This window comes from Nestor notabilis, unplaced genomic scaffold (assembly GCF_000696875.1).
Source record: "Nestor notabilis isolate BGI_N333 unplaced genomic scaffold, ASM69687v1 scaffold1638, whole genome shotgun sequence".
NCBI lineage: Eukaryota > Metazoa > Chordata > Aves > Psittaciformes > Psittacidae > Nestor > Nestor notabilis.
Window position 1 is genome coordinate 105,340 of NW_009939423.1, and position 26,111 is coordinate 131,450.

Here is a 26,111-nt window from a genome sequence, read left to right on the forward strand (position 1 = left end):
GTCCCTACATCCCTTGTCCAAAGCCCCTCTCCAGGTCTCCTGTAGCCCCTTTAGGCACTGGAGCTGCTCTAAGGTGTCCCCTTCAGGAGCCTTCTCTTCTCCAGCTGCCCCAGCCCAGCTCTCTCAGCCTGGCTCCAGAGCAGAGCTGCTCCAGCCCTCGCAGCAGCTCCGGGGCCTCCTCTGGTCTCACTCCAGCAGCTCCACTGCTCTTACCCTGTGCTTCTGCACAGCTCAGATAACCCCCTAATCTCTGCATCCTGAGCCTGTAGCTTCAGGGAACATTTTGGCATCTCCTGGGCTCTGGGGAAGAGAACAGGGCCGGTTTTCCCCATGGAGCTGCTGGAGTTCAGGGGCTGCACTCCCAGTGCCATGCCTGGCATCCCCTATCTCCTCTGGGGCTGCAGCTCCAAGGAGTGCCCACAGTCTGAGTGGAGAAAGCAGCTTTACCTTCGTGCTTGAACCTGCTGGTGTGTGACAAACCTCTTAGGACGTGGTGATTCATTGATGATTTATATCAACAGTAACTTTGATGTGGTCTGTGAAAAGGGGATCAGGTCACTGCTCCACAATGCACAAACAGGCCTTTTAGTTAATGGAAATACATGCAAACCTTCCTAAATCAAATGCAAGTTATGAACACGCTCAGGAATTGTTTCCAGCCCTTAGGCTTGCCCTGTTTAAACCACATGAAAACTCTGAGATGAGTCCAGATGTGTCTAGTCTGACACGTTATAAAATGATGAAGCTGAAGTATAAAGAAACCTAGTTTCTTCCTCCTCTTTTTGCATAAAGTGCTCATTGTTAATTTAGTTCTGAAAGATACTTGATGGATGGTACCAGGTAAGTTTCTCCATTATTCTTTCTAATCTGCTTGATATACAATTTAAGGGAGCTGAGATAAAAAATAAGGAGGCTGAGAAAACTCAAATCAGAATTCATTTATGCAGCGATTCCAGCATCCATTAAAAATAACCCATTAAATATTGTCTTCTGCTAAATTTAGCCAATGCTCAGGTGTGTCTGCTTCTGTGCTGCACAGAGAGCTTTAACACAGATTTAATCATACTGAGTGTTAGGGGAAAGAGCTAATTAGATCGACAAATTTAGAAGGTGGTAGTATATTACATGGAAAGAAATGGGTGATTAGGTATTATTCACTGTAAAAGGGACTGGCCCTGGGGAATATCTTTAAGGATATTATATGACATAATCCCAGTTTAAAAATTGAGAGAGGAGAAGTTCACATCAGCCTCAAAATTCTTCCTTTTCAGGAGAGTTTTCCCTCCTCCCAGTTTCTAGCATTTGGGGGCAGATGAGTGAGGTGCTGGGCTGAAAGAGTGAGAGTCCTGTGGTCACTCAGGCTGTGTGTCTGCCCCTAAGCCCTCACTTTTCCCAGGAATGGGATGGCAAGAACCCTGCTTGGTTCAGCCCCACGTTTGCAGCCCATAGGCAGTGCTGTGGGACACCTCCCTGCACGTTGCTCTGCTGCATTGCCATCATGAACTTGTGTGATTTCTGCAAACAGTGGCCTTTGTTTATCCCCTAAATGGTGCTTTAACAGTGTTCATAAAGTCGTTGACTAGCCATATACAAATGCACTCCTTGGCAGTATTTGTCATTATTACATTTCCCCTATGAAAGCAGCTCTAAATGGGGAAAAGGGGGTTATTTCCTTTAAATAAGTGAGAAAGTCTATTCCTTGATGTGGTACAGTGAGGAAAGCCTCAGTATTAATGATTTTGCTGAGCTTTAATCACCACAGCAGATAAATGTAGCACATTGGGAGTTAAAAGCAGGAGGAAGCTGCGTGTTTATAATAGCTGTTCTTGTGGGGGTTCTGCATAACGTGATCTCACCAAAGCTGGGAGCCTGGTCCCCCAGCAATGGCCTGTCCCCTGTCTCAGCCCCGCTGTCCCCACGTGTCCTCCTGCCCCACACTGCCAGGACAGGGTGTCCCTCTCCCTCCTTGCTCCATTTTGCCATTAAAAGAGATTCACAGCCACCTTTAGCAACATGGTCCATCTTGTAAGGTCATTTTATATTGTGCAAAGAAAGGTCTAAAATGTGTCAGGATATCTGCTTACTCCACAGACCCAGCACAGAAGTGATTGATATAATATGTCATTGCTAAATTGCTCAAATAAAAAATGATTCATTTAGGTTCCCTTACACTTGCCCTTGCATTATCCAGCAGCCTATTATTGCAGATACAAAACTGGATACTTACAGAAAGCATTTCAGCTCTACTTACTAACAAAGAGGAAGATTGCTTTAATTAGAAATACTGTGACTGGCTGAAAAATTAAGGACGTGGAGCTGTTGGAGCAAGTCTAGAGGAGGCCCCGGAGCTGCTGCGAGGGCTGGAGCAGCTCTGCTCTGGAGCCAGGCTGAGAGAGCTGGGCTGGGGCAGCTGGAGAAGAGAAGGCTCCTGAAGGGGAGACCTTAGAGCAGCTCCAGTGCCTAAAGGGGCTCCAGGAAACCTGGAGAGGGGCTTTGGACAAGGGATGTAGGGACAGAACAAGGGGAATGGCTTGAACCTGCCAGAGGGGAGATTGAGATGAGCTCTGAGGCAGAAGCTCTTCCCTGTGAGGGTGCTGAGGCGCTGGCACAGGGTGCCCAGAGAAGCTGTGGCTGCCCCATCCCTGGCAGTGCTCAAGGCCAGGTTGGACACAGGGGCTTGGAGCAACCTGCTCTAGTGGAAGGTGTCCCTGCCCGGGGCAGGGGGTTGGAGCTGGAGGAGCTGTAAGCTCCCTTCCAACACAAACCATTCTATGATTCCATGAAAAATGGCAATAACAATAGGAGCAAGTGGTGTTACATTAGTGACTTTGCTGCCATAGTCACCAGTACATTATTACATGCAGTAGACCTGTACTGTTTAAGCCTGGCTGAATGTTTTGCACCATATATGTTAACAACATCAGAAAAATAAATCATGAGCTTATTTCATCCTAAAGCATCATTATTTTTCTTTCTTCTAAAGCAAATTTGTTTCACCCTTCTGAAGGGGTTCATTTAATAGCGTGTGAAATGAAATGTCAACAAGAATTAGAACAAATGATATCGTAATCCCCAAGAGACAACACGTGTCTGCTGGGAAGTATCTCCAGCCAGCCCAGTGTGGGGAGAGGTCTCAGGTGCTGCTGGCTCCAATGCAGCCGGTGCCAGAGCCCTCACCCTGCCCAGAGCTGTGTTTTGGGGAGGGTCGCAGGATGACAGCATCAAAGCTACCAGGGAATGCTTGAGTTTCCAAAGGGATTTGGGAACCTCACTCTTAAAACTGGGGAGTAAACCCTGCCACTGTGCACAGGGCACATACAGGACCTGGACTTAATCCCAGTGTTGCAGAGCAGAGGGGTTTGTGCTGCAGCAAGGCAGGATCCTGCATCCCAGCTGCTCCTGGCCCCTGCGGACCCCCACCGAGGGCTTTCTGCTCCCCACTGGGGCTCCTGCAGCTGCGCTTGTCCCTGGCAAAAGGCTGCTCAGCTGCGGCTTTGGCATCTGTGGAGGGGTGGTAAAGGGTAAGGCACATGAAGTAGGAAGGCTAACTGGCCAGGAGGAAGCCAGTGTGCGAGGCCAAGGGCTTGGAGCAACCTGCTCTAGTGGAAGGTGTCCCTGCCCGTGGCAGGGGGTTGGAACTGGAGGAGCTTTGAAGGTCTCTTCCAATCCAAACCATTCTATAATCCTGCAGTTTCTATGCATTGCAGGCAGACACAAGTGACCTGCAGGTAGGGCCAGGGTCGTGCTGAGCATCCTGCAGCACTGGTCCCTCAGGCGCTGTGGCACAGATGCAGGCAGACTGCACACGTACAGCCAGAGCCATAAACAAATTCCTGCCCTTGGGATTATTACTTTTATTAGCTGTAAAACCCTTTGTTTATGGGAAGTTCAGAAATGACATGAAAACATAAATGTGAGGTATGCAAATAAATCTTGCTGACAGAATTGTTCACTAGCCTCATTATTATGGAAATAAATTTAAGATGTGACTTTTCAGGGCTGCTGAAAGCCATCACTTTCTAGAGCTGGTTTATGCCTCTCCGATGAGTGAATGCCAAAATCTGTGGTGTGGGGGAATGTTTTTCTGATGTTGCTGGTTTTGAAAGTAATTCCAGTCAAACAAAGGCCACTGGATAATGAGGAAGTCTCTGTGGTGCTGGCGGAGTCCATCAGCTCCTGTGGCGCTGCTGGCCAGGCACACTCAGGTGCTCTCCCCTGCTTGTGGCCCGTTTGCATTCCCCACAGGGGTTGCAGACCTATTATTGTGATGTTGCTCAGTGCATCAACCCCAATTAATGAAAGGTTAGGATGCAATTAAAAACCCTAAAGTGTCCTTTATTTCAAAGTGAAGTTTATATTGCTGTAGAGTTCCTGGAACACACCACAGGATCATTTCCAAAGACTAAGGTAACTCCTCTTGGCGAATTTGTGTGCTTGTTTTGACCCCTATAGAATTCTGTGGGTTTCTCCACAGGGATAGAAACAACACACAAGTCTCAGTCAACCATTTATAGTCCCTGAATGGGTTTGTGCCTCTGCTTTTCAAAGGGTCTTAAATGTGGGAATACCAAAGAGAACCACGATGTGAAGTGACAGGTACCAAAAGTACCCACCTTGTCAGTGGAATTGTCCTCCAGGGTGGTATTAGAGTGATCAGCAAGAAAACTACAGGTGGGCAAGTGTCAGGCTGACATTCTACATCAGAAAATCTTGGTGCCAGCCCTTGGCTGTCCACAGGAGGGGACCTGCTGTGGTCACCTTCCTGGAAGTCAGGGTCTTTAAAGAAACACAGAATGATGTGATCAAGGCTGCCTTCAGATTGCTGTGCTCCTGCTGTTCTGGTACAGGGGGTGGTCTGAGGGACTGCACTGAGGGACTGCTCCACTGAGAAGTATATATAAGGGAGCAGGGAATTCTTTCTCATATGGTTTGTGTTGTGTGGTTCAGTTGTTTGCTGGCTTGGATTTCACTGTGTTAAATAGAGATGTCAATGTTTATTTAGGATGGCAGTGAACTTTAATAAATATTTGTAGCATATTCTGACAGCCCTGGTGAAGCTGCAGAAATGTCATTAAAACTCACTGCTCTTCAGTTATTTCTTCTGCCAGTCCAGTGAGCACCTGGGGAGGCTTCTTCGGTGCAGAAAGAAACCTGTTGCTATTATATTAGGTGCGAAAGTCAGTAGGAGAGTGCAAGAGGGTTCCAGTTGCGTGAGCACACTCAGCAGAGCTGCAAATGGCACGTATGTGTCTAACATCCATAATTAAACTGATTGACCTTTCCACGTCCAGGCTGGAGGGGAGAAAAGTACTAGAGAAGATGGATTGAGAAGTGAATGAGATGCCAAAGTAAATCTCATTTACCCGTCCCATGTGTCAATAGTGAGCTGGGAGAACATTAGTCTCTGAAATCATCTCACGTCACCAGAACTGTCTCAGACAGCAGCTGTTTGCTCCTCGGAGCTGTCGCGGGGTTGCAGACTCGGCAGCACTACAACTGCTGTAGCAGTTGAGTTGTGGGTCAGCTTTGTGCTCGGGTCACCTCCGCGGCTGCAGCTCGGACACTGCCCCTCTTCCTGCAGGAGTCCCTGGGCAGGAGCACAAACCCGCTGCTGGGTGAGGGAGGGGAAAGCTGAGTGTGGCTCTGATGGAAGGGAAAAAAGACTTTTTGGGAGGATGCAGACTGTGAAATAAGCAGGAGGAGAGGCAGCACAAATAACGGGCCCTTCACAGCTCTTTCCTTCTTTTCTTCCTAACAAAGAGTCTCTTAGGGTTAGTAATGAACCCTGAGCTTACACTGGCCCTAACAAACACCTAAGTGGGACAGAAGAGAAGTGGGTTTGACTTGTGCTCCCCCTACCCTGCCCTGCTAGGCAGCTCGCCTCTCTGTGCTAAGGACAGGATGAATGAGGACTGATATGATACTTGTTCTCCCTGTAGTAAAAGGCTTTTTTGAAGGAAATAAGCAATTTCCATTTAGCTGCTTATGCTCTTACTGTGTCCCATTTCTTCATGTCCATGGGAAAGCTGATGGCAGTGTGGGGCCTTGCAGGTTTTGCCATATGGATCCATGCTGGTGTGTCCTGCCCTTGGCTTGCTGCTGTCCTGACCAGCCGGGGACTGCGGCCACAACCTGACTGTCCCCCTGTGGGGGTCCACAGCACTGCAAATGTGGTACCCTGTAAGTGGTTGTATCTTTTGCATCTTACAACCCTGAGTAGTACTTAATTTTTAAATAGATCATTCCTGACAAAGCCCATTATTCACAGTGGGCATAAAGCCAATATCCCTTCGGTTCAGAGAATACCCCCTGCAATGCTGCTGACAAGAGTGGCACGTCCTGCGAGGGCTGGGTGGCCACGGGGGGCACTTGGGGGTAGGAAGAGGAGTTCTGCTGACAGCTGTATGTGATCTCTTCATCAGCCCAATCTCTGAAGTATTAGACTTCATTTCCTGCCACTCCTTGAGATGCTCAACGTGTTTCATGTGGATGATTAGACCAGGATTCAGATGGTTCAATTGCACATCAGCCCATACAGAGAGTAGAGAAGTATTACGCAGTGCGTGTGTCTCCAGAAGGGTGCTGAATTCCTCCCTTACGCTGATACGTCTCAGTTGAGCTTTAACTGAGTATATCAGCACATGCAGAGCAATTCTGTGACGTGTCTGTGCATTAAACTAATTATGATCATTTTATTTTGATGTCCACATGTGTGATACTTCTGAGAAATGGGGCAAAATATCTGCCAGTCCTATTGTATCCCTGGCTGCGGGTGCACATCCTGCTGCAGCTCTTTGCCTACAGACCTATCTAACAGCACATATTGAACTCCTCTTGAATTATGTAGAAGTTTGAACACTGAGAAAGGAAAACATTTGGGAATGATGGGCTAGGCAGAGGAGGGAGGCCTGTGCTTCTGCCTTGCCTTTCCTCAGGGCTGCCTTCTCTGTAGTGGGTTTTATTTTCTAACACTCAGTACTGCTTTTCTTGTAAGAGGGATATTAGTTTCTACCATATCTGAATGGTAACATTTAAAAATCTCTTTGCATCAATGCCCAATCATTCAGGCCTTCAGTGTTTTATTTTATGGTTATGTTTTATCATTTATAGCAGTGTGATTGCTTTTCACATCTTACACATAATCTTTTTCATACCCACACAGTCTGATTTACTCCCAGCTGGATGCATGTGGGGTTATGGCTAAGGATATATTTGCTGTATCCTTGGGATTTTAGAATTGCATATGGCAGATTTTAATATGTCTTTTGAGCCCACTGGATGCCGTGTGCTCTGGCCTGGAACTTCTGCTCTCTTGAGTTGTTTTGTTCACTGTGCTTCTATAGAAAGGTCATTAAATTTGCCCATTATTCCCGTGTTATGGAAGTGTTTATAGTGCGGGCTCTGACCATTGGCATTATGTGCCTTGAACGTAATTGCTTAAAGTGGACAGTCACCTTGTGGTATTTCATTAAGCAAAGTTTAGCACGAGGAGAGGCCAGAACAGGGACAGAAATAGCTGCAGGCCCATGGGAGGTGAGGCAGGTGTGGAACAGCCAGAACCACTTCCCTAATTCACTGCCTCCAACAGACACAGCCCGTGCGCAGGTTGAGCGCAATGCCAGCCTCTTGGCAGCATCTGCTGAGCTGTGTGTGTTTCCTTACATGCATTTCTTGGCTACACAATTCTGCAGATTCGTTATTTATAGTATTCTAGTATTAAACACTAAATCAGCATCTAGGAAAGAAACAGTCTCTCTTTGCATTTTGCTAAATCATTTTCAGCCTTGCCCCATAAGACAGAGCCTTGGGCGACATAGTTTAGTGTGTGGTGTCCCTGCTCATGGCAGGGGGGTTGGAACTACATGATCTTAAGGTCCTTTCCAACTCTAACTATTCTATGATTCTATAAAGCAGGGAAACACAGACCTCTAGAACATCTTTTATTCCTTCATCTAAAATTCTGTGTGGCTTTTTTTCACCATTCTCTCCTTTTATCTGTGAGAGGAGATTGAGCTCTTTGATATTTTATTTAGGTTGCACTGCACAAGTAAGCCAATGGAGCTGTTTACTGATGCACTGTATGAGCACTGCCAGGCCACCTTCTCCCTCTGGACCTCTGGTGTTTGAGCTGAGGTGGAGATAGTGCCCATCTTGCAGCAGAGCTGTAACTGGAGTGATCCAGGTATGGGATGAGGGATGTCTCACTGTTCGTGCTTACCTGATTAAATCCCACATAGCTGGGGATTCAGTATTCAGTGCATCAGAGGTTTTTCCATCTATAAAGATCATTCCCCAGCAGTTGGCAACTGCTTTTGGGTGTTCAGAAGAGCAGAGCACAGTGAAGAAAACTTTGGATCTCTGTCATTTCACAGTTAGGGGTGGAATCTGAGTATCTCTTGGCTTTGAGAATCCTGGCACACAGATTCATGCCACTAAATGACAAATGGTCATTGGGCCCTTCCCAAACACCTGCCAAAGGCTGCTCTGGGAAGCACAAAGTTGTTATAATTCTGCCTTGTTCACATGAAGTTTTTTGTCCTGAGTCATAGTGAGAGCTTGCACAGAAGCAAACATGATGATGTACTTTCATTTATATCTTTCCCTGATGATAGGACTGGATGAGGGAAAAAGTCATTGCTGCCTAAAAACCCCTTCAACCTCATCCCTTGGCAGTTATATTTGGCCTTCAGAAGCCCATTACACTAAGCCACTGTGACAGCTCATGAGGGAGAAACATTACCCAGAAATGCAGGACACGAGGCATCCTACTTCCACAACATTTTACAGTATCCTCTATCAAATGTGATGCCAGCCTTCAGAGAAAGGGGTGGATCATTCTGCGCAATCCAGCAGTGAGGTTGAGAACAAGATAAGAGTAACCCATTAAATGGGACACATCAAGGTTAAAGGAAACTGCCTACTTCGACTTGGAGATACTCAACTAGCACTGCCAGGTAGCTCCTGCTCCTTTACTGGGTTGCACTAATACTATTGGCAGTTGGTTGTGTTAAGCTGTCTGAGATTGTAAACCAAGTTCAGCAAAGGTGCTAAAGAGCTGTGAGCATCCTGTGTGTCTGTCTGCGCACTGCTGTGGCCAGTGGCTTCATCCGTCTGTGCCTGCACATCCTCTGGAGTCTCTGCTCCGAGCACAGGGTGCTATAGCTATGCTTAATTCGTACAGAATTCCATAGATCCTCATCTGACTTGCATTTAGTTGCCAATTGCTTTCAGCATAAATATTTCACATAAGTATAAAGCATTCAGTATGCACAGATATGCTGATAAAAGCCTTATTTCTCAGTTTGTGAACACAGAATCACAATGGTTTGTGTTGAAAGAGACCTTAAAGCTCATCCAGTTCCAACCCCCTGCCACGGGCAGGGACACCTTCCACTAGAGCAGCTTGCTCCAAGCCCCTGTGTCCAACCTGGCCCTGAACACTTCCATGATTTAATGACGTGCTGATTTAATGGGTGGATTTAATTTATTGTATAGACAAGCACTATAGGAGTATATGTGCTGTCTGCCCACTCTGTTTTGAGTTATTCATGGCACACAAATCCTCTCCAACAATAGTGCATCTAATACCGAGAGCTGGAAATTGCTGGGATGTCCAAGGGAAGCACTGGCGAACATGAAAGATGAGATACGGCTCCGTGGAGGAGCTGACACCAGAAGGCATCTCTTGCCATAATGACTCTCCCATAAAAGCAGTGCATAACACGTCTCCCAGATTACACCCCGACCTATTCAAATCCACAGAGCCCAGTTTAGGTGTCAGTGACACTCGTTTGTCACGGGGTGACTCACTGACTGTAATGAAGTTACTCCCGGTTCACACTGCTCAGGGTGGGCAGGATCATTAACACAATTTACACAGGTGGAATTGCAAGGGGCTGGCAGTGAGGCAGCCCTGGAAGGACACACACACAGCCACAGGCTCCCCTGAGGAGTGGGGTTTCTGTGCTGCAGCAGCACATGAGCCCCCTGCACACGGGTGACAAGGCAGCTCCAGACACCTCCTTTGTATCTGACAAAAAATGAACCATAAAAGCTGCTGAAATTCATTTTCAGTTCACAGGACATTTGGAGTCAGGCTTTCCTGCTGCAGTCATGTGAATACACACTGACGTGCACAAGTGAGCTGTGTGCACGTTTATTTACCCTGTGATGTGCGCTTGAGGGCATGCAGAGGTCTAAGTATATGGATTTTCAAGGCTGAACACCTGCTTTCTCCTAAAAATCCTTATGTCCCACCAAACTAGCAGGTCTTTTTAGTGCAAAGATTGGCATTTTCCTTCCTTTTTTCTCTTCAAACATCTTTTCTCTCTGCTTAGACCACAACAGAGGATGGACGGTGGCGGTGTCTGAGAGTGGCACAACTACAGGAGCTGAATAGTTTCAACAATACCTCAGTATCTGTGAAAATCTAAGAGAAAAATGGTAAATTAAATGGAACTGTTATTATGTAGAAGACAAGATTTAAAGAGTTTTCTTTCAGCATCTGTGGGTCTAGTCTCATTTTCTGAAATCTCATTTTCTCCTTTCACTTTGAAGCCAACAGAATTGAAAATGATGCTAACCAGCATGTGGGTGCACGATGGACCATTCCTTACAGACTAGATACTTGAAGGCTCTGACCTTTCTGGGTAATATATTGTCCACAAGACAGTGTGGATGTGGGATTTCCTTCAGGCCATTTGGAAAGACCTGGCATCTGATCTCACACATCTTCCCGGGCCACAAAAGCAACGTTGAGGTTTCAGATGGAGACTCACAGAGATGCACCATTTTGGGAGCATTTGATTATACAGGCATAGGATAATTTTGGTTGGCAAGGACCTCTGGAGGTTACCTCGTCCAGCTCTGTGGTGTCCTATGTGAAGGGTAGAGCAGTCCTATGTTGATGCTGAAAGAAAGTCATTAGGACATACGTGTGTTACCAGGTCAGGCTGGTGTGCAGCCTTGTTTGCATCAGACTTAGTAAAGAAAGGTCAAAACTGGAAAAGAGCTTCTGCTATTTGTTGCTTTTCTGATCCATCCTGGCATCTGCACCTTCAGGAAAGACTCTGTCAATGACCATGACTTTGCTCTTGAGTTACAAATAAGTCTTCTGTGTGTACACTGATGGATCTGTTTACCTATGCTTTATCTATTCGGAAGGCTTTTCCTAGGCTGGAAATGAAGCTTGTTCAATAGAGCTCATTAGGTAATGAGCTTATTCACTAAGCTCATTAGTAGTGGAACTCATCCTGCTCAACCCTCCGCAGCCCAAAACCTCATATCCCTTCAGTCCAGCTGATCTGACCCTTAGCAGGAGAGATGCCTTTTATCTCATTTCATCTGGTTTGCATGTTTTCATTCAACAGCTGCCTTGCTGAATGAACGTTTCTATTCTTTAACCCGGCCTGCTAGTCCTCTGCAGCAGAAAACTATCTAAAAGGGCTGAAGGCTTTTGCATCTAGTGTGCCAAGGCAAGAATATGGTGCCAACTCATTTCATGAACTGAAGCTGAGTGTCTGACTCAGTAGGACTCATCCTCTTACATGATGGATGCTCCCTGGATTGATGAACAGACGGTAAGGCAGATGCAAGTAGGCAGGAAAACGAAAGAGGCACCAAGGAAGAGTTGTGATTGCCTCCTGCGAGCTGACCACACTTGCCCATCTGTACCTGCTCCCGTGGTCTTGCAGGAAGTTTCAAAGCACACAAACGCATGGCAGAAACCAGGGATTTCATATTTTGGTTAATTATGCAGAGATAAGGGAGCGAGCTTCATAAAAAGGGTATGTCGCAGGTGCAAAGCTGGGTGGGGGATGTGGTTTTAAATCTTCCTGAACCAACAGCACAACTGAGATGTGTGACAGTGAAGGATGTGTGTTGGCAATAATGCTCCATTGATTCATGTTCGAAGTGGTAAATTTCAGTCCTGTTTCTACTCATTTCAGACACTGATTACTAGAAAAGGGCTCTCGTGCGATGGAGTAACGGAGGTGTCAGAATCTGTTAAATCGACAACAGCCTACTCCTGTCTTCCCTCTGAAGAGTCACAAGGAAGCAATTGGAGCTTTTCTCCATTTAATATTGATGACAAAAGGCCAATAAACCATGTAAACCTCCAAAGACCCTACAACAGGATTATAATTGAGAGCGAGTTCTGCGATCAATTGCAGGGAAAAAATAAATGTATCTGCATTAGCAGATAGTGCAGCTCAACAGGAGCTGAGCTGGGGCAGGGAACCAAGCACCCCGACAGCGCCCAGCTCAGCCAGGATTCATTTTAGCCGAGCCTTAGCCTGGTCCATGGACTGAATGCCCATTAGCAGTAAGAGCACATTAGATGCATTCCTGAAGTGCATCTTCCAATTGTATTTCATCCAGAAGGAATGCATTTGCATGCTCTGAAACCTCTTCGTGCTGTGAGCCAAACTGCAGCAAGGACAGGCTGATGGAGGTTGCTTTCAGTGAGCGTTCCTGCTCCAAAGTAAGACCCTGAAATAGACAGACTCCACGAGAAAGCAGCTCAGAGCAGCTTTCTCCCATTTCAGATTTCCCTTTGCAGATAGCTTACTTCTGCCAAGCATTAGGTTGTGAGAAGAGCTGGCGTGTGTTACCCTATTGAAAAATAAAGTGCTATTTTTGTTCTTTCCATGGTGATGGTAATTAATATTTAAGGAGGATGCTCCCTTGTGCTCCAGGTCAAATATAGAGAAAAGTGTGTGCTGTTGGTGACGTGTTGTCTCCAAATTACACCCCAGAAGTGCATGTAGAACATGGAGACATGGAATTGAGGCTTATGACAACTGGGTGGGGAAAGAAGCAGAACTAAATAATAGCGTTTCCTTAGTATGGAGAAGAAAAAAAGGGGCTGTCTGGGCGTGGGGTGAAATCTTGTTATCAAGGCTGCGCATTTAGATATTAAAGGCTGAAAGGTACTCAAGATTTTATCATCTGCTGTTTTCGCGTCTGATGTGAAACCCTGTATCTACAGGCAAGAAGAGAAAAGCAGCAGTAGTTTGTGTCTTGGGATAGCGAAGGGGAGTCACGGGTAGAGAGAGAATAAAGCACTAAGTATGTGAAAAACAATTACCCATAATAAAAGCTCCAGGTACTTCACCGTGGTGAGGATGCAGTGTTTGATTAACAGGAGCTGTTAGGAGGGAACCTGCTGCAAGGCAGCTGAGCAAGGTTTGTGAGTGCCAGGGTGTTGTTCCTGCACCAGTTCAGCAAACCCATACGTGGGGCATGTTCAATAACAGCACTGCTTCCCTCCATACGTGCAAGATTTGTTACTGGAATTATCTGACCTTGTTGTTAGGAGGCTTCACAGTTGCACTGAGTCCTCTGCATCTCTATTTAAGCTTAAGCTTCAGGGGCCCATAGCCTGGATCTGCAGGACTACTCTGTTCAGAAGCAAACAATCCTTTCTCAGGGGCTTTCTGGGGATGTACATCAGCCAAATTTCACGAAGTCCTGAAGGCAAAAAGCTAAAGCTGATCTGTGTTTTAATTTGGTTGCAGATGGCAGGCCCAGATTAAAGCAGCAGGCTTCCCCAGGCGATGCTCCATGGCTCTCCCCAGCGTGAGCGGTGAAGAGCCTGCTTGGAGAATGACTGTCAGTACTGCCCTTTGGGTTTTGTTGGTGTTGCAGATGCTTTTGTAGGTGACAGAGAATTCATATGCAGAGTGCCACTCTCCATCAGGAGCAGTGACAGCGGTGACAATGCCACCGCAGCGCTTGGACCCAGACCCAAACCTCACATGGCCTCGCGCAGAAAGTAGGAGAAAGTCCACAATGTAGAGACAGAACAAACGAGGGAAATCATGAAAGAATGAGAGAAAGAAAGAGCCAGATGCTCCAGCTTCATTTTCAGCCAGAATGAAAGGCAGTAAAGATTTGCACCTTTTAAAGGAGTAATGAATTGTTTCCTCCCCTGGCATGCAGTGATTTGACTTGCCACATGCCTCCCAGTAATTTCCCAGCAGGTTTTAATGCTGGAACAATGGCATTCTGTTAGATATTGATTTTAAAATAACTCTTCCACACTTACTTGTAACTTTAAGAGGTGAATTACAGCCTTTGGATGTGCTCTAATGTAGAAGTGGTAAATAGTTAAATAGGCACAATCTGTTTGTGTAGGCAATGCCTGTCCAGAAGACAGAGGTTGGCTGAACCCTGCCTGCCCTCCTTGTCCTGGAGCACAGCTTTAAGTGTGATGGGTGGCAGGGAAGAATGTTGGCTTGCAATGAGAAAAGGTTCTCTGGTTATCTTACACTTTTGTTGTATTTTTTGTTTCCTTTTTTAATGAGGTGGTTGCATTACAGTGCCTGGAACACTCCTTTACAGTCTAGAAGTAAGTCGGGTTTGATCACAGGTATTCCCCATTCTGGCATCAGCGTCGCAGAATCCACAGATCATAGAATCACAGAATGGTTTGGGTTGGAAGGGACCTCAAAGCTCATCCAGTTCCAACCCCCTGCTATGGACAGGGACACCTTCCACTAGCCCCTTAAGATTCCTTAAGAAACTGCAGTAAAAATGTCTCATGTTGTTTTCCCAATATTAAAGTGGGGCAGGAGTTTCATTTCATGTTTTAGGTGCCCCATGCTCAATCTATGCCAGGCAGGAAAATCTGGGTGAGGATGCGATGTCCAGATGTCACCGTGATGGGCGAGGTGGGTGCTGGCAGTGTCTAGGTGTAGGATCAGCCTCAGGCTGGGGGGATGTGGAGACCCGTGTCGCTCAGAATTCACACTGAACACTGATTCCGACTGTACGGGCTGTAATCAGCTGCGGAATGTAATTAGTTTTGGCTAATTTGTTGAGGGCCTTTACCTTCACCTCCCCTTTCCCTGCTTTCCCACTGACACTGGCTATTATGTCCCTTCTTTTCAGCTGATCTCTCTAAACTAATTACTTTTACTGGGTCAGCACTGTTATGAAATTATCATTTTATAAGACTAAAAATAGCTCGGATCCAGTCAGCACGCCAATCACTTCCCTTCATCTCCAGTGAAACACAATGTTATCTTTAATCTCTATTTCTCAGGCACTTACTGCGATGCACGCGAGAAAGAAAGGGAGGAAAAAAAAGAAAGAGGAGCTTAGAAATAATTTGTAAATCAGTTGCTATAGATGCATCCCTGCCAGGGCTTCCACTGGTAAATTTAGCAGCCACGCTACGGTTTTAGCCAGTATCATTACTTGGCCTTATTCAAAATAATTCACTTCTCTCACAACGAGTTTACCCAAAAGGAAAGTTATTTTGCCTTGCACATTCAGAACAGCGTGTTTGTACATACATGCAATCACTACACACAGCCAAAGCCACAGAAAGCATAAGGACAGATAATTATTTTCTTTAAGAGAGAAAAAAATCCATTTGCTCTGAGAAGGAATAAATGTGTTTTAATACTTCTGCAGTTCTGGTGAATGCAGATAGCTCCAACATGAGATGCTCGCCTGAGATTTACACCAGGATAGCAAAGGGAAAAGGTTCCCCTTGTAGTTTCTGAGACAAAGACATTTTCCACACCGTATCTGTAAATCCATTAGGAGAAGCAAATTGATACACATTTCGTGTAAGATGAAACTGGAGTCAAGGGAATGAAAGCTCAAGAAAATGGCTTCTTTGTGTAGCTCCATCAACTCATTGTTTGATTGGACTTTCTGTATATTAAATTCAAGCTGTTCTTTGGCCTCTGGATTTAGGAATTGTTGACTGCGTGGGAAAAGGCGAGAGGCAAAGGAAATATCCCACATCTCATCCCTCTTTCCATTGCTGACGTTAAGTATGCAAAGTAGTGTTTCTATTAAAGCAATTTTTCAGATTCAGTTTAATGGCAGTTACTGAAGTAGTGACACACACAATCTGATTATGGAGCCAAACAGCAATCTTCCCAGAGAAACCGGGAATGGCAGCACTCCAGAGATGATTTATTATTTTCCTTACTTTGCAAACTCCTCTTAGTTTGCATGAAGGAGGGAATGAAGGTTACTACCAGCTCGAGTGCTTTCAGGACTCTGCACTGAGAAAGAACTGCTGAGATCTCTCTGTTCAGGCAGTACCTGGCAGCATTTGCAAGGAGCGTGGTCAGTATTCAATAAGTTCATGCCAGTTCCGCTGTCAGCAGTTTGGCAGCAAGTATTTCATGTGCTATTTCACTACTTCATCCCCTTTCTTGTCCATGATTGAATACCAATAAATAAGAAAGGCCAAGAAATAAGCAAAACAATGATGCTTCTTGCAGAGGGGTTGACCCAGTGTCAGTCCTCTCATGCTCCCTCTGACCCACGGTTTGCAGAACCACGGGATACCTGCCTGAGCCAAGACAAACCAAAATAGATCCCAACTCCCTGTTCTCTCAGCACTTGGCTAATAACAACTACAAGAAATTTCAGATCTTGCTCCAGATCGGGCTGTTGACATAACCAGGCCAGCACGTCTGCTTTATTGACTTCCTAGCATTAACCTGATTCCTTAAAGTAATTATAGCGATAGAACTGTATTGTCCAAGTGCACTGATGTGTGTCTTTCAAACTCATTGACCAGCACAGTTGAATCTGAAAGAGGAATAATGTTGTTGAAACCATTATGTACGTGCAAATTGTAAAGGGGACAGTCAGACAGAGGACAGATTCTCCCAGGACTACTCCAAGGGCGCTGAGCTTTGGGAGCTCAGCCTCCATTAGGCACTGGAAAATCACGCAGCTTATCCCTAAGCTCCAACCAGCACAAACTTCATCAACAACCTCCAGCCCTTGGTCCGTGGTACTGCTGGTTTCTTGGCACAAATGGCCCAAAGAGCTCACTGATGATTCCCTCAGGATATACTGCAGGTTCTCATGTTTTTTAAGGCTGTTCCTGGTGGGGATAGAGGTGCTGGTGTCTGCTCCAATGTACTCCACACCAGGGCCCCCAGCTCTGCTGGAGCATAGGGAGAAGTTCCATGCCCCGGGATGCTGCAGGTGGCTGTTTTCACAACCACAGACACTGCCCAAGAGCCTGAAACATACTGCTGTTGTCAGGTGAAATGGAAACAGCTATAAAAAGCTTAGAAAAATACGTGCTCTGAGCAAAACCGGTGTGGGGTTTAGTAGTGGGAGGAAGGTCTCGTACAGCAGCCGTGTTTCGATGTGTGCTGGTGGGCAGTGAAACAGGAGGCTGCCCCATCCACAACCACAGGCTATTGAGAAGCAAATTAAACCAACACACTGGTAAAAAGATAACAAAATTTATGACAATTAAACTGCCTCTGTATAGAGGTAAAGCTGGTAGCTCTTGCATAGCACGTTAGCTAGAGACCAAGATGCGAATGTGAACGGTGGGAACCAGCACTGTGCCCCTGAGTGGCTGGGAGGGAGCGTCCTGGGGTCAAAACCTCCTGCAGAACATAGAACCAGGGCTGGCAGAGCTAATACTTATTGTATTGGTGGTTTAGACAAGGGCAAGAGAGAAGCTGGGTAGCTGTTGGCCTCTGAGGAAAAGTGTTTCTGCATGAATTGGATAGCTGATTTTGAATTAATTTGGAATAGTTGTTTCAGTAATTTGGATTGATTTAAGATGCACCCAAGAATAATGCTTTCATTATAAACCCTCCTGAGCAAAATTTAAATCATGCTAAATTAAAACCAGCCTCTGTTAAACCAGGGCTGACGAGCACAACAGAGGAATCGGAGATGCAGGGTCAGTATAATTTAATTCCTTTGCTTTGTTTCCCGTTCCAGAAAAATTCTTGTACCCATCTCCTTGGGTTGTTAACTGCCTAAGGAGCTTGCAAGTCATCCTGGAATTCTCCAGACCGATTTGCATTGTAACCCCACCAAAAGCAGCACTTAATCTATTTTATGCAGTGTTCCACCTTCAAGAAGAAATGCATTTTTATTACTTTTCATTTCTGGGTCAAGCCGGGAATTCAGTTGTATCCTAAAGATACTGAGGGACCTGGAATAACAGCAGCTGACATACAGAACAGTAGGAGAGTTATAGGTTTCCTAATGCTAGCCTTGGTTGGTTGTGGTAAGTAAACTTTTATCTAAACAGAGCTAATTTTTGAATGTCTTAATAAGATGGGAAAAATTATCCTGCCACAAGCAATCGGGGAATTCCAGTGCCAGGGAAACATTCACTTATCTGGATTTGAATGGTTCGGTGTTCAGAACAAAAAATACATATATATGTGTAGAGATTTGAGTTAAACCCCATTGTGCTTTATAGTTTCTTGTTTGGAAATGCTGGCTGGATTTTTAATGGCAAATGGCAATATTTAAGATACTCATAAAAGCTCTGAGTGTTGCTGAAGTACAAGCAGTGAACTGGCAACCACCAACTATTAAGAAGCACGTTAGAGACTTTGGCTGCTTTTTTGGCAAGGTCTGTGTGATAGGAATTGCCAGAACTCTCATTAGTAAGTAACAAGATCCTTCCAAACATATTGAAATGACTTCTGAAGAGAGACGTATATGAAATATTGTGTGAAAATGACAGTTTGTCAAAGCTGGAAGGATTTATGGGGAAGTGGAGGGGGGCAGGAAGTGTTAACCACCCACTCCAATGGTGGGAGTGAGAAGTTGGAATGACCTGAGGCCAAAAGTTTCATTTCTAGCTCAAGAGTTTCTGTGCTGCGGTGCCAAGAGGTGGGTGAGAGCTGCTGCACGAGCCAGGGGCTGGAGCTGGCACCTTGGGACCCCAGCACCATCCCTCTGGCTCCACAAAGTGCCTCTCCAAGGAGGGGTCTGGCAGGAATTAGGGTTATATGGCTCTTAGCAGCAGCTCCTCTTTCTGGCAGAGGTTTTGGGCAAGCCTCTTAGTGGAGAGCGTTTGGCTTTGGGTGCTTAAACAAGGCAGTGCTGGGTACCTGCTGTGGGCAGATAGGTGTTGTCAGAAGGCACAGGGCCTCTTTGGGGTCTGCTCTTATGGAGGTTTCCGAGTTGCTTGTGAGCAACTAAATTTAGCTGACAGCCTATTTTCTAGAGACACCTACTTTAATTAAAATCCTGCAAGAAAAATCCCAAATCAGTAATACTGGAAGTTTAAGTTTTAAGGCTTTAATGGCTTTTTATAGGTCCCTTTCCAATGAACTCTTACAAAGCCATGTTTAAACATCTCATTTTTAAAATTCTTGTCAACTCATTTATAGCACTCGTTCATCACTAATTTCTGTGATTACAACAGATTGAGAACACTTTAAAGTCCTCAGGAGCACTCTGGTTTGTTAATTCATGCGTTGAGCAAGGAAGGGGAAGTGAACAAGACTATCCTATCGTGAAGACACAGCGACATACGTGTGAATGTCCAGAGGTGTGTGCAGGTACAAAGATTGGTGCCATCATTATTAAACAGAAAGCAGAAAAGAGAGTTGTATTTTCATTCTCTCATAGAGAAGACATGTGAGAACAAGCCACCCAGGACAGGTGTCCCTCTGAAGCTGCTCAGATACAATGGAGGGGATGGGAGGGTGGGAACTGACCAGTATGGCCCAGTCAGAATATGGAATGGCAGGTTTGGGCATGCTGGGATCCAAAGCCTGGCTTCCATTTCTAAACAAGCACTGACTTCTTTTCCCACGTAAGGAACTCAGCTTTTGTCATATGAACATGCAAACTTTGCTTAGATGATAAAAAGGAGGAAAAAGGTCTTTTTGTGACTGACAAACGTGTTCTACATCTTCACTTAATGAAGAAATTCAGACTTACAGTTGTCATATGTCAGATTCTGCTCCATTCTGAGAGCTGAATTATGATTTTAATAATTGAAAAGTGCTACTGTGAGCGTGGTCATGTATAATAGGCACAGAGAAGTGTTTAAAATCAAAAGCAGTTTAGAGAAAAAGTGGCCACCACATTACAAGAATGGGAATTGTCTACAATTGAGTATTAAACTGTGTGAATCTCCAGTGGGAAAACTCCCTGCAAAGTAACCGTAAACTTAGTGTATTGTTCTGATGTGTGGAATTAAGAGATTGCATTTGATCCTGACTTTGTGCCTGCCTAAAGCAGCCGCCAGTGATGCCAACTTGATTTTATATAACCCTGTGAGGGTGAGGGCTTGGTCATTCTGCTTACCAAGGTTTTAGTTCCGAGCAAAAGAAGCTCAAATCTATAATCTCAGTAGAAACATCTGTAAGACGGAAATGAAATATAAGGGAAAATGTGCCCTCCAGGCTACATTCCCCTTGCTTTGATATCATTATCTTTGTACCTGTCCATGGGAATGTCTGAAATTCTACTGCAACTGCAACAGCATATTCATATTATTTTTTAAACTCACAACTAAACACAGACAAGAACCCGTATCCTGCTCAGTTAAGTACTAAACATCATGTCCTGGAAATCATGGAATATTTTCAGCATAGAGGCCCACAATATCCATTGGAAATCTATAGTTCCTGGCACGTCAAGTGAAGAAAAAATGACCGATGTCACGAAGAGAGACGACACACACATCAGCAACTTTGTGTATAATCTGTGGCTCAAAGGAATGCCTCAAAACCCATAAGCTCTACCTGCCAAGGTCCCTTGCACTCATGTTAACTTTTCTCTCCTGCAGAAGGAGGGCAAAACAGGACCTGCTACTCCACAGCTTTGCTCCTCCTGCACTCATTTCCATTGTGCCAAGCATTTGTCAAGTGGGTGTTAAGTGCTTTTTCTGTTTTACACAACTCCACATAAGCATAAATTGCAGAAGTTGTAAGGCAAAGAACAATCAAGCCTTTAACAGTTCCAACCCCTTTTCAAACATGCACCCAGGAAAAAGCTTAGGAGTAACTGAAGTCAAGCTCCTAGTACATGCTCGCCTGCTGTTCAGTGAAAGAAGAAGTAATACTCACCCCAGTGTTGTCATGGTTACAATAGTGTACCAAAAGGAAGCAGGAATACTGGTGAATTTGCTTGCTGAGGACCCTTTCTCTGCATAAAACATCACAGTTGCAAAGATGATGATTGCCATAGTGAGGGAAAAGAGGAGAAAGCCAAGCTCGGAGGCACAGCTCTTCAAAGTGTAGCCCAAGATTCTTAAGCCTTGGGAATGGCGAGAGAACTTGAAAATCCTGAAAACCCTGAAAACCCTTAATGTCACAAAGGCTCCGCTGACATCCTCGTTGTTGGTCATCACCAAGCCAATGTAGTACGGCATGATGGCCACCACGTCAATGATGCTCATCACGCTTCTAATGAATCGGTAGCGACTTGGGGCCGCAAAGAGTCTCAACAGATACTCAACTGTGAAAATCATCACACAAGCCGTGTCCAAGCAAAAGAAAGCTACAGCGTATCTTTCCCCACATGGAAGCTCCTTGTTTCCAGGCACCGTGCCACAAGGGACAGTTTCCACGACATTAGTGATTACAGAGACAGCAATAAAGAAACCGGTGACATAGTAAAAGACTAAGGCTAAGGTGCTGGTATGGGGGTTCTCGAAGGCTCGCCACATGGTCTGCCGGAAGCTCAGGGATGGCATGGACCCTTCTTGGTTGTTTTCAGAGTCATTGTCATCCATCAGCCGCTCCGCGTTTTCCCGCTTTCTGTCTTTGTACTCTTCATAGCAGCAGTCCCCAATGATCTCAGGGAGGATCCCATAGAAGGCAAGCTCTTCGTCGTAGGCAGAGATGCACTCATACCTGGGGTAGTGCAGCTTGCCAGTTCTATAAAAATTCAAGATGCACCTAAACACCTCAGGGTCCCGGTCAAAGAAGTACTCCTTAGTGTCTTCGTTGAAGAAGAACTCCTTCTCGGTGCTGCCCAGGAGAGTGTCCGGGTATCTCTCCAGTGTAGTCCTCCAGGTCTGGAAACGCCTGCCACTCACATTGAGAATGATCAGCTCATCCTGCCTCTTGTTTTTCTCTGTTGGAGCCAGTGGCATAGGACAGTTGGCCACTGGCATCCATCCTATGGCAGCTGCCCTGGCAAAGGAATGATGACCCCAGGCCTTCTTACTGGAGAAGATGGTTAGGCTGCTCCTGAGACCTGTTGGAAGTCAGATCAGTTCCATCTACAATAAAGAATAAAATAAAAACACAACAAAGTCAAGCAGGGTGTCTTGCCCCATTGTGTTAAGGAGTCCAACATCAGTACATAAGCAAGGAATTAAAACAAGTGGCTTGCCCACATCTCCCTCTTGAAAGATGATGTTAAGGCACAGGATAATCAGCTCTGCAGGGTTATGGCATTATTATAGATTGAAATTTTGAATAGCAAATGATTCCTCATTAAAAGCATTTTAAAAGTAGCATAAACACACTAATTTATATTTGCTTCCTCACAAACAAGACTAATCCATAATTCCCCAGGTGTAAGCCTCATGTGCTCATCAGTTTAACTACAGCTGTCAAGAAAGAGCTGGGAAATCAGCTTGCAGTTCAGCCAAGGAGATTGTATGCCAGGAAAAGCCATGAGTGGACTGAGCTGGGTTTCCAGTCCTAGAACAGTTCAGTACATAAGGGATCTTGCGCTAAGAACATTTTCAGCTGAAAGAAATTGAAAAGCTTCTCCGGTTTTCATTGCTTTTCTTCCCCCTTTAGCTGAAGACCTGGCCTCAGCAGCAGTTTTTTGCTGGTCTCTTTCATTTAGAGAAGGGTTTTACTCCCGTGAAATATTGCATCAATCCACTGGCTCAGAGGAAAATTCAGGGCGATGTTGCTCCAAATACCTGAGCAACAGTCAGTGCGAATCCCAGGTGTGGAAGCTGATGGATTAAGCTACTGCCTGAATACCAAGAACATTGGAATGAGGGAATCCTCCAAAGCTGGACAGCTTTCTTCCAGCAGGAAGATATCTGGATTATTTCCTAGCTAACAAAGGCAGAAGTCCTTCAGCTGAAGAACTGAAAGACTACTGGGTTGAAATATGTTCACTGCACTCTTGATTTTGAGATGAACAACATCTCAAGTTGTCCAGATCGTCAGCCACTGGAAGCCAACATTGTCTTGAATTTAGAGTAGTTATTGTGGTTCTGATTCAGCCCTGAATTTCCTTTTTCTTATTGAGCAGAGTTCTTACATATTTAAGTTCTGTTTTCACTTGTACTTACTCTCACTTCCCTAACTCTACCGTAACATTATCTGGAGGAAGGTATCACAGAAGATGCATTTGGGGTCCTATCAAAAGTCGATTTATCATTGGAAATTCCATTGATTCCACTGACTCAGGCCTTTGAAGCTTAATTGTATCCTTCCAGGCCATTTTACTCTAAAGTTTTTAATTATATGAAAGTTGCCATTGCAGCCAGTAAGGCTGCAGCATTATTGATTCCAACAGGCCATCAAAATACTGAATAAAAAATGACGGAATCAATCAGTGGTGAAAATGACTAAACTGCTCACAGAAACACTCTTCCTCTTCAGGGCACATTAACATTCATCACCTTAATGTGGAATATCTTTCTGTGCAATTTTACTATCTAAAGGACAATTGAAATCCCTCGTGCAAGCATCTTACTGCTGCTGGAAGAGGTTTTGTAATTGCGAAACATATAATAATCCATAGTGAGGCGTATCCCAAGGAGACACTTTGCTTATACACACAACACTAGAGCAAAGAGCCTGCAACATCTCCCTAGAAAGAATTGTTCAATATTTCTATGCAGTAGTTTTTCTCTCCCCCTAAAGAGGGGATTTATTGCATTATAGTGCCAGACTGACAGCCCTGGAGACCAGGCTCCTCCATCTGTGCAGGGAAGAGGCTGAGCACTGCAAGCTCTCTCTACATGACTTTGAAACCATGCCCCAGTCTTTAGCTGAAAGGCAATCTCCGGTGGCTCTGAGCAGAGCTGCTGGTTTCTTATACCAGCAGTGAAGGATCTTTGAACTTTTATGAAACCCAGCATTAAGAACAGGGCTGCAAAAAACAGGAGGCAGCAAAATGAGAACCATTTTATTCATTAATCACCAAATATCTAGAGGTAAATAACCAAGAGACCAACATAATGCATCCTGTTCCTGTTTCCCCTGCTGGTAAACTGCTTTTTCTGCTTTTTAATTTCAATTAGTGACACCAGGACAGTCATTCTACCATGACTGATTGGCGACGTAGGGTGACCTGACCAGCAGCAGTGCACTGGATCCTCATCTCCCCTGATTTCTCAGAGGAGCCTCGTTAGAAATCTCTCCTGTACTTCTAGAACTTTGGTTGTAAATTCCAGGTTACCTACATTAGCTGCTGAGGAACTATAAATACTTCACATATAATTGTTCTAATAAAGCACTGGTAACTCATAAGTGACTTATGTGCTTTTAAATCAATTTTTAAAGATAAAATGGGTCCTTTCATGCTGGCAGTGTATGTGGGGAAGCTATAAATATCTCAGCTATGAAGTGGACAGGAGATTAAAACAAAAGAGAAAGAAAGGTGTATTCTTCTGGGGAAGTTTAGTTCCCATTTCTCTGTGACCAAGAGATGCAGCTGGTTAAGGGACATAGTGGACACAGTTTAGTTTTCAAAGTTGCATTAAATCTGTCCCATTTGATTCTCAAAACACACAAACAGAGAGTCTTTTCCAGCTATAAATTGTCTGAAGGACTGAGAGGGAGAAGAGTTATGAGATCTCCTGTCACAGAGGTTTTGCTTCTCGTCCGCGAGTCCTTGGAACTCCATCCTTCCCCAAAGTAAGAGATGGAAAATTAAGAGACAGATAGGACTGGACCTGTAATTCAGAGCTGTGCAAACTGAGCTGGGTAAAAAATATGAAGTAACTAGTTTGTCTCCAGAACATGGAAGGAATCCTCCTTCTCTGGCATGGATTCTGGGGTTTGGTGACTGCTAACAGTCTTTCTAGGCTGCAAAGCAATTCTCTGGGCTCAAAATCTACTGTAGAGTCGACAGAGTCTCTTCAGCTGGCAGAGCAAACAGACACACTTTGATTCTAACAAGCATATATTTAGCTGCACACATATTTCTAATTTTAATTACCATAATTTCTGCATGTAATTTGAAAGGAACTAGTTAACAGAGGCTGAGTTCCCTGCTGATGACATTTAGAAGACCTGGTACGTGAAATAAAGTAATTTGCCTCCCTCTGATTTAAGAAAGTCAGCATCTATAGAGAAAAGAATTGATTTTCTTTAGGTAATTATGAGGCCACTGCAAAGGTGCAAGCAAATTTGATAGAGGAGCCTGTGGCATGAGCCGCTGTCCCCTTCCCTGGAGTCCCAGCTCCATCGAGCCCCCCTTGTCCACCCTGGCTCCCGCAGGCCATCGGTGCCACACACAGTTCGGGGTCTCCAACAAAAACCTGGCAGGCACGGCGAGGTCAGTGAAGCTCTGGGGGAAAACTTTGGGAACACAGTTCTCTTCACCTAAAGGGTCAAGGATAACCGCTGACTCCTTACCCTGTCAGCTCCCATGGCAATGCCGTACTTACAGATGTGTCTTTCTAGTCTCATGAAAGCAGAAACAGAACAAAAATCTGACAGTGTTTCCCTCTCTAGAAGTAGTCAGGGATGATTTAAACCACCACCGATAAACATACTGTGAGTTTCTCGGTGAGCAAAGAGCCTTGAGATCATCCATTCTCTCCTTCCCTGTCCTTGTTGGGTCGGGCTCAGGCAGCAAAGATGTATTTGCTTTAAAGCAAAATACATCGGCCAAAGCTTCCTGTTCTCTGTCAGTCGCATACTCCTTTCCCTTCGCAATCGCATCGGATAATAAAACTTTCCACAACATGTTCACTCCCTCAGTCCATTGGAGAGATTTAGGAGCAAAAGCAACAGGCTTGGGATAAATGCATGCAAACTTCTCCCCTCCCTCCCAGGCAGCCCAAAGAGCCCCATCTTGCATCTCCAGCTCACAGCGGTGCCTTACCTGGAAGGAAAGATGCTCCCAGTGCCCAGAAGTAGGGCTGAATCTGGGGAACTGGAAGGAAGGGGGAGCAGTCACTCCTCAGGATAAAAGGTGAACCGTTCTGCCTGCCTCTTGACTCCCTCTCCAAATGAAGTCAGAAGCAATCAGTAAATGTGATCATCATTGTGAAAGTATATATAGAGAGATGACTAAACAGCTTCTCCCTCATTACTGCCGCGACGGAGTCTCTCCCTGCCTCTCTCGCCTGAGCTTGCTTCGCTCTGCCCCCTCCCCTTCCAGCAAAGCTCGGAGCTTTGCTCTCACTGCTGAAACCAGCT

At 45.2% G+C, this 26,111-nt stretch overlaps 1 protein-coding gene across 1 annotated transcript in view; it reads right to left on the reverse strand.

Moving 5' to 3' along the window:
* Window positions 1-21,901, reverse strand: part of KCND3 (potassium voltage-gated channel, Shal-related subfamily, member 3) — a 113,096-nt gene extending 91,195 nt beyond the window's left edge. Inside the window, exon 1 of the mRNA XM_010019831.1 lies at window positions 20,829-21,901. Coding sequence (XP_010018133.1) covers window positions 20,829-21,880 — 1,052 coding nt within the window. The 5' untranslated portion in view covers window positions 21,881-21,901. The remainder of the gene's footprint in view (window positions 1-20,828) is intronic.
* Window positions 21,902-26,111: the final 4,210 nt, after the last annotated feature.